At 36.3% G+C, this 14,251-nt stretch overlaps 1 protein-coding gene across 1 annotated transcript in view; it reads left to right on the top strand.

Annotated features, from left to right (window-relative positions):
• Nucleotides 1-14,251, top strand: part of RYR2 (ryanodine receptor 2) — a 529,910-nt gene that overhangs the window by 67,289 nt on the left and 448,370 nt on the right. The window contains exon 4 of the mRNA XM_023728152.1: nucleotides 5,179-5,199. Coding sequence (XP_023583920.1) covers nucleotides 5,179-5,199 — 21 coding nt within the window. The remainder of the gene's footprint in view (nucleotides 1-5,178; nucleotides 5,200-14,251) is intronic.

Genomic DNA, 14,251 nt, shown 5'->3' with positions numbered 1-14,251 from the left:
AACCACGCCCACCTTGTCTTTGTAGATTGAGTGCAGCCACTTGGCTTCTACTACCACGGGGTCCAATCAACCCCATTGTAGTTAGGTGTCTTAATTCAGTTAGGGCAGTTCCCACTGTCAAATCTGACTTACATAAAATAGCAATCACAGCAGTCTTCAAGGATGCTGGAGCTCCCTTCTCAAATTTATGTATCTTTGAACCTAAAGTGTGTCTCCTATAGACTGCATAGAGTTGGGTCTTGTTTTTTTATCCTGTGTGAAAATCTCTTCCATTTTATTGGATTATTATCCACTTCACACTAGTATGTGTAGAATTGCTTCATAGTTTCATGGGGGCATAGTATTCCATTATATGAATGTACCATAATTTATTGAGTCCATCCTCTGTTGTTGTTTCCAATATCTTATTTTAACCAACAGTGATTGTCTTAGGCTGGGTTCTCTAGAGAAGCAAAAACAGTAAAGTGTATAAATATATATATATAGAGAGATTATATCAAGGAAACAGCTCACGTGATTGTAGAGGCTAGAACGTCCCAAGTCCGTGGATCAGGGGAGAGGCCTCTCCCAAGTCACACAGCTGCAGAAGCTGGAAAGCCCAAGATTGGCAGGTCGGAGAGCAGGGCTCTCGCTCACGGGCTGTGCAGATCTACGAACCCCAGGTTTGGCAGATAAGCTGACAGCTCAAGTCCCAAGAACGGGAGATGAGACGACAGGAAGCAGCCGCAGGATCCAGAGAAAGCAAAAAGCCAGTAAGTCTGTTTATATACAGGTACGGGCCACACCCCCAAGGAGACTCCCTTTCATCTGATTGGCTACTCACAGTATATTCAATCATGGGAGCGATTACATTAAAACACTGAGAATCATGGCCCAGCCAATTTGACACACAATCTTAACCATCACAGGCATATAGAGAGAGAGACCAAATTTTATTAGTGGTTACCAGGAACAGGAGGGAAGAGGAGAGGGGGAACCATTGTTTGGGAAGCAATGAGTTTATGGTGATGGAAAATTTGGCATTGATTAAGGATAGTGGTTGCACAACCACTTAATGTAATTGATATCACTAAGCTATATACTTGAAAAGGTTGAGTTAGCAAATGTTGTGTTGTGTGTGTGTGTGTGTGTATATATATATGTACACATATATATGTACACATATATATACACACAAAAAATGGATTATATATATATAATCGGTTGCCACTGAGTTGATTCCAACTCATAGTGACCCTATAGGACAGAGTAGAACTGCCTCATAGGGTTTCCAAGGAACGGTGGATTCAAACTGTTGATCTTTTGGTTAACAATGGAGCTCTTAACCACTATGCCACCAGGGTATATCTATCTATCTAATCTACCTATCTATCTGTCTATCTGTCTGTCTGTCTATCATCTATCTATAAATATAAAGTAAAAAAAGATATTAAGAGAATATTGTGAATAACTTTATTTCACTGAAGCAGAAACTTTCAAGGACTGATCAAATTCTTAAAATAATACAATTTACTAATACACACAAGAAGTAGAAAATATGAACTGTCTTATACCTATTTAAAAAATTGAATTGGTAATTCAAAACATTACCACAAAGAAGTCCAGGTCCAGATGACTTCACTGATCAATTTGACCAAACATTTAAGGAAGCAATAATACCTGTCTTAAACATTTCATTCTCGGAACACAGTGCAAATTTTTCAAGGTTTTTTTTCCAGTCTTAATAATACACAACATGCACTTTGGAAAATTATTTATAGGGTCAATGAATTTTTTGTTTTTCACTTTACTCTAAGGAAAATTTTAACAGCAAGGTAATGAATTGTAAGCATACATTAAATATTTTAATTACTTGTATCATGCCTCAATATTAGAACAGTATTAAAAACTTTAAATTTATGATGAATGTCTTATTGTTGAAATGCAATTGGTAGAATTGTATCTATGCAAAAAATCAGGCCTGCTGTTAGAACAGCTGAAACTAAATGACATCTTCGTTTATGTAAGAATCTCTAGGTACATTTCACTATTTTCTTGTCTTGATGGTGTCTTGTTAGCACATGGTATACAGTGGCACCTATATTAAGAAATAGGCTGTTCTGTAATTCCAAATTGAATGCAGATTAATAATTTGAAAAAAGAAAAAGAAAGATGTATCTTGGGTTTGAGATACACAAAGGTAGTTTGGGAGGCTGGGGCTTTGAAGTCAGAGATCCAAATTCAAGGGGTCTCAGCTCCGTTATTAAGTAGCTATGTGACAATTTTTAGTATTGTAGAAGATTCATAACTCCTTTATATGTCATCTGTTCCTTCATATATAAAACAAAGACAATAAGATTATATTTAAAGTGTTTAGCCCAAAGCCTGGAACATAGAAACTTCCTAATATATGACCTATAGATTTAATAACAATAGAATTCTCCACCTTAAACAGTGAAACAAAGTTAAGCAATTTGGAAGAAGTAAGTGCAACACTTCTGAGGCTATGAAATAGTTCGTGTTAATGTGCCCTAAATTTATTAATTAAAATGAGTCTAAAAACAGAGATGTCATATGACCTTCATCATATAATGATAAAGATGTCAAGTAATGATAGAACATAATTTAGAATTAATTACTTTTTGTATTGTATTCTTAGTTTATGTCTTCTCTGCTAAATCTGGTGGGTATTTAGATGACCATTTTGTTTCCTTTAATAAAAATTTTGTATTTATTTGAAGAATGAAGTGGTTCTTTTTCTAGTTTTGTGCTAAAATATTTTAATGTAGTTTCCTACAGATATTAAAATGTTTTCTTTAAATTAATGGAATCAATATGTAGTTCAAAAATTCCTCATACCTGCTTAACAAATTGTTGGAGAAAATGTTCATTTGTCTTATATGCTTTGTGGATTTGTTTAGTAATTCTAAAACTGGTCATGTTTATTGTGAATTTCCTATTTCTCTTCCTTGACTAGCTCTGTATAAATCATTCTTTTCATTGTTTGTAGGCTTTTAATTACATAAATGACTCTTGTTAGCATTAATAAGAGAGGTGTCATGAAATCGCTCTGCACCGCTTATACATAATCACAGCTTTATTGCACTTTAGTCTGTCTTTTAACTCTGTGGACATTTGTCTTGTGTTGTGTGTTTAACTGATAATTCATCCCCAACACGTGCTGTTGCTAAGCCTTTCCTTGGGTATTTGGATATTGAATCTTTGTATTCTTGCTACTAATTCTTAGTACTTAAGACGCTGCTTTCTGGCCTTGTTCTCCTTCCAGAGAGATGCATTGATGGGAAGCTCTGTAGAAGTACGCATAGTTAACTATAGAAAACAAACACTCCTCAGATTGATAGCCGGATTGTAACTTCAGGATGAGCTGTTGCTTGTACATTCATCTTCACAGTTTAAAATTTAAAGCTATTTCTTTTTTGTAATTTAAATCATTAAAAAAAAGTGTGATCTTCTATTACTAGTACTATTAACTATGACTTTTAATAACAAGTTCTCTTTCAATGGAAAAATCCTTGTTATCTTTGCAGTGATGCAGGGTGTGTGTGTGAATGTTTAACGTTTAGATGAACATGATGATGTCATAATATAATGTCTTTGACAATCAGTGAAACCCCTAAAAGTAAGGCATATCTTGTTTTCTGGATACATGTGAAAAGGAAATCATTTTACATTTCCATGAATTGTTTTCCTTGTAAGAGTTTGTCCTTTTGAGGAATGATTTTTTAAAATGGAAAGACTACATCGTACTGGACGTGATTATAAATTGCTTCACTTTGTCTCATGATCAAAAGCAATGGATTCATCACTCTAATTACAGTATCATTTAAAATGAGGATTTGAACTTTATACAACGCTAAATATCTTGCAAAATTTATAGTGAAAACCAGGCTTTTCCATTTAGTACAGGGTTCTTTCTTAAATAACCACTGTGTGTTTTTAAAATGCAAAGGGAGGCGAGATTAAGAACAGATTTTTCTGTTGACTAAATTACTAAAGAAGTTAAAATGCTCTTTAAGTCATCTATTGCATTTTTACAAGGACTTCAAAACAATTTCACCTGTATATATTTTTATTCCCAGATTATCTCCTAAGTAGCATAAACTTCTTACCTGATTCATTAATTTTCTAAGGAAAAAATTACAAATAAACTTAAATGCGTGACGAGTCTGAAGCCAACCTTAATTCTCACAGGACACCCATCATACATTCCATAGAAAGGGTGGTTTATGGAAACTTACCATTGAGATTGAGTGTGTCCCTCAGTGCTGAAAATTTTTATTCTGATAGATTTGCTTGGAATCCTTGGACATTTTAGTAGTTTACATTAGCCTTTGTTGACATCTGGCTTTTTAACTTGTTCGTTGTATTTATACTGTGGATGTAATATTCATTTGTTTTTTAAAGAGTCACATACTGATTATGAAATTAACATACATTTATTAATAAAGGTAATTTTTAAAAATAATTTGATTCTAATATAATTTCCATAATTGTTTGATAAGACCTGCCTTTTGTTATATTGTGAAATTTTATATAGTGCTGTAAAGATCGGGATAAAAGAATTTTTACTTTTAATATCACTGAGAATTATAGTTAGATGCTATATCTCTAAATTGACCTTTTTCATTATATAGATGCTTATGGTTAGAGGACACTAAAAACAGAACAAAATAATACAAAACTTGTAGCTGTCGAGTTGATTTTGTCTCATAGTGACCCTATAGGACAAAGTAGAACTGCCCCATAAGATTCCAAGGCTGTAATCTTTATGGAAGCAGCCTTCCATAAAGCGGCTGGTGGGTTCAAAACACCAGGCTTTAATTTAGCAGCCGAGTGCTTAACCAGTGCACCACCAGTAGTTCCTAAATCAAAAGACCTATTAGGTTTCAGAATTAGGTAAATGTTCATGTTTGCTTTTGAATATACTGGATTTTCATTATTTCAGGTACCTGGTCCATTACCAGTCTAACATCTTTTGAAGTTTTGATTACTAAATTAATTTCAGATTTTTTGTTTGTTTCAGGAGATTAAATGTTAATAATTAGAAGTTTGAATACTGTTATTTATCATTTAAAATTAAAAATAGATTTGGGTACAAGGACATTTCGATTAAATGACAGTGATTGAAACATTGCTAGCTATTTGTTTGTTTATTTATTTACTTTTTTCTTTCCACAGCAAGTTGATGTGGAAAAATGGGTATGTGTTTCCATGTATTTACAAACAAATTGTGATTTAAACGAATGCATGTTTGCTGTTGCCTCTAATCTTTTTATTTTGCTTCCTAATGTGGCTTGTACTATTACTGTTCAAAATAACTGCTGTGTGTGATAAACAAATATTTGACAGGTCCCTCATTTGAGCCTTATAAGTTTTTGATTTTGGCTCTGCTGAAATAGAGTATATTAAAATACTCTCTATCCCTAGAACCATATAGTTTCTATATAATTGACTTAGTAATTATAATATACTTCTGACCAACAGAAAGGCCTGTATTATTAATGCTGTATATCTTTTGCCAATAAACCTTGATTGTTTAATTTTAAAATCTCCTCTTTAGCCCCTATGTTTTTCCCTCTACTATTGAAAAAGGCAATTATGTATGTACACCCAATCCTCACTTATCGACATGGTTAGGTTCCAAAGACCAGGTAGTTATGTGAAAATCGACATTATGCGAAAATGGAGGTTGACCACATCATCAAATCACAAAATGGAGGATGACTACATCACGACATAACTGCCAACTTACATCATTACATAACTGCCAAATTACATCAGTACTGAGAATCATGGCCCAGCCAAGTTAACACATAACCTTAGCTATCACAGCGAGAGCATTACTCTAGCCTCAGGTACCAGTGTACATTACTGCCAGACATATGTCGTTAATGCACAAAATAGATAGTAGATTTTTTACCAGTGTTGTAAATGTGAAATGTCTGATAATGAGATAGTCGATAAGTGAAGACTGGGTGTATATATTCATACAGTCTTAAAAAGTTGAGGAGGATTACTGTCATATGGGAAGAATGCAGTTGCAGGACTCTGGAGACTAAGTCCTAGGACCAGCCTTGCCACAAGTTGAATGATGTAGCCAAAATGGCACACAAAAAAGAAAGGAAGGAAGTAAAGAAGGAAGGAAGGAAGGGAGGAAGGAAGGGAAAGGAGAGCTAAGATTCCTTCCAAATCTTAATACCCCTCGATTCTGAATAGAGATAAAGGTCTGATCAGCAATGATGTCTCCACTCCACTTTTTTTCCAAGAGTGCAGAAACAGTAAGGTTTTTCATTGTTGTATTATTTTATTCTTATTTATCTCTGTAACTTACTACAATGAATCATTTAAGATTGGCTTAACTGATAACTTCATTTTATCGTCCTCATTTTTTCTAGTTCTGGAATCCAATTTCCTTGATGCAATATTTTGAGAACTTTGCCTTCTTTTCCGTACCCTTTTAGTGCCTGTTCAGTAGAATTTCCCAAACAATAGTATGTTTGCCTGGGCAATTGTAGTTTTTTGCTCTTTTTCACTTCTTTCAGCCCATTGTATTCAAAGAGACTTTTGTTTTTTAAATTTACCATTTCCATGATGATGACACCCATATTGATTTTTGAGAACTACCACTTTTATATTATATTCCTGGGTGCAATTTCATTGTCCTTCCCTTCATAACTAAACTACTACTAATTTTGTTCACTGATTTCTTTTATAAATTTCATACTTTTCTTTATGCTTATAGTTAAAATTCTAACCCATTCCTTGCAGTTTTCTTACCTTGGAAGTTGAAGCTTGTTTCTCTCTAAGAACCAGTATGCCACTTCTTTGTTTTTTCCCTTAATATGTCGTTCTGAAACAAGTCCCTTGCCTTTTCTTCATTTTTGCATTCCTAAACTTTCTTTGCAGCATTTCAATGCATATCCAGACTGATATTTCTTGAACCAACCACTCAAGTTTCTTTCATTTCTTCTGGAAATAGAATATAGAGAATACATAAATGAATGAACCTCGCCATTTTAACGTGGGCTAGAAGTGTTACCATTTCTTCCTTGTGCATTTGTTTGATTTTGATCTGCCTCACCACGTGGCTTTTCTTTCTGGTTTTTCCTTAATAACTTCTCATCTCAAAATGTGTTTTTATTAAGTTTATTTGTAAATCCTCAGAATACAGATTGCTTTCTAGTTCTGAGAAATAGAAATACCATTTAGCTGAAAATCATGAAGCTTTGTTTTACCAGTGACTAGTGGTATAGCCTCTTGTAGGCTATTTGTGGGCCATAATCTTTATACGATTAGAATCTGAACTAGTTCTTTCTTGTTCTAAAATATTTACTATTGTATTAATGATAAATTATATTGATGCTAAAATATGTGTTCATTTAGGTATCAAGCGATTGCACTGGATTTGTCTTTGAACACTGACAGTAGTTATATTTACGTTTCTCTTTTCTTTCTTTGAAAGTTCAGATATTATACTCTTGGCCATTGTTGTTAGCTGCTGTTGAGTCGGCCCCCAACTCATGGCGACCCCACGCGCAATGGAAGGAAAAGCTACCCAGTCCTGTGCCATCCCTGTGATCAGTTGAGGATCAGACCATTGTGATCCATAGGGTTTTCCTTGGCTGATTTTTGGAAGTAGCTCACCAGGGCTTTCTCCCTAGTCTTAATCTGGAAGCTCTGCTGAAACCTGTTAGAAAGGTTGAAATTCTCCAGAAATTCTCCTCTTCAGGTACATTGAAAGGCAACAGAAATAAATTTATACCCCTGCCTACCTACCTTAAGACTACTCAAACTGCTCACTGGGGCTAGTTCTCCATTCCTTGGGTTAAATCTAGGATGAGTCTCATGGGGTGCAGTGGGAAGAAGGGAGAAGAGGAAAGTTGGCAGGAAAGGTCTTATTTGATGATATTCATCAGACCTGCCAGATGTTTAAAGCTTACTTTCTCTTGTGGGTGCTTGGGAGGTTTCTTTAGGGGAACTCCTATTAACCTGCAATTTTCTCTCTGTAGCCAAATGTGTCTCCTCTAGCTGGTCAGTGATGATTGCATCCTCAGCCCCTGGATGTCTTTATGCTGGGATCTCTTGGGCCTTCCATCTAAGATAATCCCAGGCTGACACTACCTAGTGTGGCCCCTATTTGCTTGGTGGCGGTGCAGTCACTTCCAGTTGTCCTTTGCTGTCACAGGCCACTTTTGCCAGGCTGTTGCCATTCGATCTCTAGGCATCACAGACACTGGTCTGTTGTGTCCCAGCTCCTGAGGACATGGATCTTGCTGAAGCCACCCTCACTAGGCTTGAGAAGGACAAGCTTGAGGAGGAGGTGGGCTCAGAGCCTACCACCACCTCTCTCTAAGAAACCATCTCTTTACTCTCTCTAAGCTCTTCTGATAGATTGGAGACCGTGGCCAGCTAAGGGCACCAAGCTGACTTCAGCCACTGCCTTTGGCTTCCCTGCTTGGGTTGTCTAACAGTGTGGTTTGGAGTGCATGGGACTTACCACTGTCCCTCTCTCCACCAATCTTTGAGCATCTGTGTACTTTCTTAATCATATAAACCTACTGAGTGGTCTAAAGCTGCTCTTCACGTACAGAAAGAAAATAACCTTTCTGAGACTTATATTAAAAAGTGATTGACTGCTATGTCCATCTACTTCACCCCCAGCCCTCCCCTGAGCTGTAACATTGGTGTCCGACATGGAGACCTAGCATGTAGGTCGTGAGTGGGGATGGGGGCAATAGAGAGTAGAGAAGATCGTGAAGTTGTTTTTTATGCAGCATTGTTTATAGGCTGAATGGTGTATACATATGCTTCTTCAAATATGTTGATGTTATTGTAATTGTTAAAATACAAAATCATTTAAAATGTCCTAAATCAATAGTTGTTTAAAAAAAATGTATTTTTTATTTTAATAGTGTGAGAATCTGTGAAATTCTTTCATGTTATCAAGGTTCATTTGTATTTGAAATAATTTGAAAAATATGTTGAATCTTTTGTATCCTGCTATACGCTATATTTTACATGTAGGTGGTGATCTTCATATAGGATGGCTACTGTATGTCTTCAGGTCATTATTTTACAGATGTCCTCTGTAAAGATCAATTTGTTGTGTTTGATTTGGAGAAATTCTCTTTTGAGACAAGCTGAGGAAGAAGCCCCAGACACCTCTTCTGCTTCGTATTTTAGGCAACCACATAGCTCAGTGATTTATAAACACGTGCTAGAGAGATAAAATGTTAGGATTTATAGTAGCTTATCAGAATCATTTATTTTCCTTTTCCTTTGTAAAGGTGAAATGAGATAATTATATAAACATATATATGTCAAATCCATTATACTCAAAAGAAAAGCCAGCCCGTTTAAGCGCCTCCTGTGCGGAGCATCCTTGTAGATAAGTTGAGAAAGACAATTGTTGCTACCAATCTGTCAGAAAACACAGTGAATTCTTTTTAAATAGCAGCACGTATATATAAGTAGGTGCCAGTGACGGTCATTAACATAAGTGAAGAAGAACATTGCTACGGGATACTTATATATATATGTACATATATATATATATGCATATACATATTTAAAAAACCAAACCTGTTGCCATCGAGTCGATTCCGACTCATAGCAACCCTATAGGACAGAGTAGAACTGCCCCATAGGATTTCCAGGGAGCACCTGGTGGATTCGAACTGCAGATCTTTTGGTTAGCAGCTGAACTCTTAACCACTACGCCACCAGGGTTTCCTACACATACACACACACACAGAGAGACACACATATATATATACAAGTTATATATCTGTCATTGTTCTGTCCCAGGCTGAAAGCAGATTCCCTTTTAATTGCTTTCTGGGCCTACAATCGACATGTCCGTCTGTTAGTGCATTCTTGGACATTTTCAGCAATGGGAACCCTAGAAAGTTAAGCACTTACACATGATATTTTCATCATAAAACCGATGGTTGAGGTTATTCACAAATATATATCCATGTATGCTATTAAATAATATATATTGATATAAGCTTGGAATTTGAAATTTTTAATCTTAAATTTCTTTTGCCTCCTAAAATTTGTTGAGGGTATTATTAATTAAAAACAGCCAGCACTGAACCAAAGTCTTAGATGGTGAAAACTTTCTCTTTTTGCAATATAATGACGCTTACTAGATAGTTCCTCACTCACAAAAGAGAGATTACCCATTGGAGGAATCTGGAGAATGCTAGCATTTTAAACCACAGAGAGAAAAAAATAACAAAAGAAGCTTAAATTAGATGCTTATTTTGTGTGCAGAATAGCACATTTTATGCCTTAATGGAAACCTAATGCTAGGAGGACTCCTAAGTCTAGATTTTGCCATAATCTCTCAGCCTGTTGTATTTGATAATTCTTTTTGATGACAAGCCCCCGCCCCCATTGTTCATTTTGTTGATTTGTTGCTAATTCATTATGTAGTTTTTGAGGAAACATTTCAGTAAAGGTTCTTTGAAAAGTTCTAAGACAGGTCCAAATATAGCAGTATTAATTTTAAATAAGTTGTCATTTCAGTAAACTGGAATAACAGTTAAAAAAAATTCAAGGTTGAACTGAAAGGCATAATTATGATTGTTGTTGTTGTTGTTAGGTGCCATCGAGTTGGTTCCGACTCATAGTGACCCTACGTACAACAGAACGGAACACTGCCCGGTCCTGCGCCATCCTCACAGTCGTTGCTACGTTTGAGCCCATAATTGTCAATCCATCTCATTGAGGGTCTTCCTCTTTTTCGTTGACCCTCTACTTTACTAAGCGTGATGTCTGTCTCCAGGGACTGGTCCCTCCTGATGGCATGTCCAAAGTATGTGAGACAAAGTCTTGCCATCCTTGCTTCTAAGGATCATTCTAGCTGTACTTCTTCCAAGACAGATTTGTTCATTCTTCTGGGAGTCCATGGTATATTAATATTCTTTGCCAACACCATAATTCAAAGACATCAATTCTTCTTTGGTCTTCCTTATTCATTGTTCAGCTTTCACATGCATATGAGGCAATTGAAAATACCATGGCTTGGGTCAGGCACACCTTAGTCCTCAAAGTGACATCTTTGCTTTTAACACTTGAAAGAAGTTTTTTGCAGCAGATTTGCCCAATGCAATACGTCATTTGATTTCTTGACTGCTGCTTCCATGGGCGTTGATTGTGGATCCAAGTAAAATGAAATCCTTGACAACTTCAGTCTTTTCTCCGTATATCATGCTGTTGCTTATTGGTCCAGTTGTGAGGATTTTTGTTTTTTTTTTTAATGTTAAGGTGTAATCCTTACTGAAGGCTGTAGTCTTTGATCTTCATCAGTAAGTGCTTCAAGTTGTCATCAGCTTTCAGCAAGCAAGGTTGTATCATCTGCATATCCCAGGTTGTTAATGAGTCTTTTAGCCAATTCTGATGCCACGTTCTTTAGATAGGCCAGCTTCTCGGTTTATTTGCTCAGAGACAGATTGAATAAATATGGTGAAAAAATACAACCTTGACACACACCTTTCCTGATTTTAAACCATGCAGTATCCCTTGTTCTATTTGAACGACTGCCTCTTGGTCTGTATACAGGTTCCTCATGAGCATAATTAAGTGTTCTGGAATTCCCATTCTTCACAATGTTATCCATAATTTGTTATGATCAACACAGTCGAATGCCTTTGCACAGTCAATAAAACACTGGTAAGCATCCTTCTGGTAGTCGTTGTTTCCAGCCAAGATCCATCTGACATCAGCAATAATATCCCGTGTTCTACATCCTCTTCTGAATCCAGCTTGAATTTCTGGCAGTTCTCTTTCTATGTACTGCTGCAACCATTTTTGAATTATCTTCAGCAAAATTTTACTTGCATGTGATATTAATGATAGTTTTCAAGAATGTCCACATTCTATTGGATCACCTTTCTCTGGACTGGACACAAATATGAATCTCTTCCAGTTGGTTGGCCAGGTAGCTGTCTTCCAAGTTTCTTGCCATAGATAAGTGAGCACCTCTAGTGCTGCCTTCTTTTGTTGAAACTCTCAATTGGTATTCCATCAATTCCCGGAGCCTTGTTTTTCGCCAATGCCTTCAGTGTAGGTTGGACTTCTTCCTTCAGTTCCATCAGTTCTTGATCATATGCTACCTCCTGAAATGGTTGAACGTCCACCGGTTCTTTTTGTTATAGTGACTGTGTGTATTCCTTCCATCTTCTTTTGATGCTTCCTGTGTCAGTCAATATTTTACCCCTAGAATCCTTCAATATTACAACTAGAGACTTGAATTTTTTGTTCAGTTCTTTCAGCTTGATAAAGACTCCAGGTCTTTGCACATGTCATTATAATACTTTACTTTGTCTTCTGGAGCTGCCATCTGAAATCTTCTGTTCAGTTATTTTACTTCATTTCTTCCATTCGCATTATCTGCTCTGTGTCGAAGAGCAAGTTTCAGAGTCTCTTTTGACATCCATTTTGGTCTTTTCTTTCTTTCTTGTTTTTTTAATGACCTTTTGCTTTCTTCGTGTATGATGTCCTTGATGTTGTTCCACAACTCATCTGGTCTTTGGTCATTAATGTTCAATGCATCAAATCTGTTCTTGAGATGGTCTTTAAATTCTGGTGGGATATATTCAAGGTCATATTTTGGCTCTTGTGGACTTGTTTTAATTTTCATCAGCTTCAACTTGAACTTGTATATGAGCAATTGCTGGTCTGTTCAGCAGTCAGCCCCTGGCCACGTTCTGACTGATGATATTGAGCTTCTCCATCATCTCTTTTCACAGATGTAGTTAATCTGATTCCTGTATATTCCATCCAGGCAAGGTCCGTGTGTATAGTCTCCATTTATATTGTTGAAAAAAGGTATTTGCAATGTGTAAGTTTTGTTCTTGCAAAATTCTATTATACAATCCCCGGCATTATTTCTGTCACCAAGGCCATATTTTCCTGCTACTGATCTGCTTCTTTGTTTCCAACTTTCTCATTCCAGTCACCAGTAATTATCAACGCATCTTGCCTGCATGTTTGATCAATTTCAGACTGCAGAAGTTGCTAAAATTTTTCAATTTCTTCATCTTTGGCATTAGTGGTTGGTGAGTAAATTTGAATAATAGTCATATTAACTGGTCTTCCTTGCAGGCATATGGATATTATCCTATCACTGACAGTGTTGTACTTCAGCATAGATCTTGAAATGTTCTTAATAATTATGGTAGAGGAGCTAAATTTTTTATATCAGCTAGATTACTGTTTCTTTCTTTGCGCCAGTAATGTAATGAACATAATTTTGCATTCTCTTGATGGCCAATCTTGGTTTACAATTTTCAGAATAAAGAATTGCTGTTTGATTTGTTTTTCTACTCATAATTATTCATATATCCTAAGAAAATCCCTTAGGTCTTTTAGATCTACATAATCTTATAGATCATAGACAGTCTTGCTTTTTTTGTTAGCTATTTGTCTCTTAGGGTCATTGATGTTTGTGTTAAAACACTGACGTTTGTGTTAAAACCTAGCGATTTCTTTTCCTGTTTTTCATGTTAAGGTAGCCTCATGGGAGAAAGGGGGATGGGTTATGCCCCCAACTATTGCTCACATTTGGACGTTTATCTAACCTGTCAATTTTGAAGTCATTAAACTAACCCTGGGGCACTGAGTTACTGCCACTTGCAATTTTACCCCAAAGAACTAAAATCCTCCACTTTGTGATTCTTTGCAAACTGATCATCATCCAAAAAAAATTCTTGTAAGACAGAAAGCGGTGTCAAAATCCATGCTATATGCCCCTATTGTTGCTGGTTGTGGTTGAGTTGATTCTGACTCATGGCAATGCCATGTGTTATAGAACTGCTCCGAGGGTTTTCTTGGCCATAATCCTTACAGAAGCAGATTTCCATGCCTTTTCTTCCGAGTTACTGCTAAGTAGGTTTAAACCGCCAACCTTTAAGTTAGCCACAAACCCCAAACCATTGCTGTCAAGTCGATTCCAACTCACAGTGACCCTATAGGACAGAATAGAACTGCCCTATACAGTTTCCAAGGAGCAGCTGATGGATTTAAATTGCCTTTTGGATAGCAGCCGAGTACATAACCACTGTGCCACCACGGCTTCTTTAGGTTAGCAGTCAAGTGCAAACTGTTTTTGCCACCCAGGGACCTATACGTCCCTGTAGTCATCCTTTATATATCTTAGAGCTCTTGTCTAATGAATTTTTCACGAGTGCAACAAATCAAATAATTAATTCCTTTATCATATTTGTTGTAAGCATAAAAATAA

The sequence above is a fragment of the Trichechus manatus genome, unplaced genomic scaffold (assembly GCF_000243295.1).
Source record: "Trichechus manatus latirostris isolate Lorelei unplaced genomic scaffold, TriManLat1.0 scaffold00021, whole genome shotgun sequence".
Lineage (NCBI taxonomy): Eukaryota > Metazoa > Chordata > Mammalia > Sirenia > Trichechidae > Trichechus > Trichechus manatus.
This window is presented reverse-complemented; position numbering and strand designations above follow the sequence as displayed.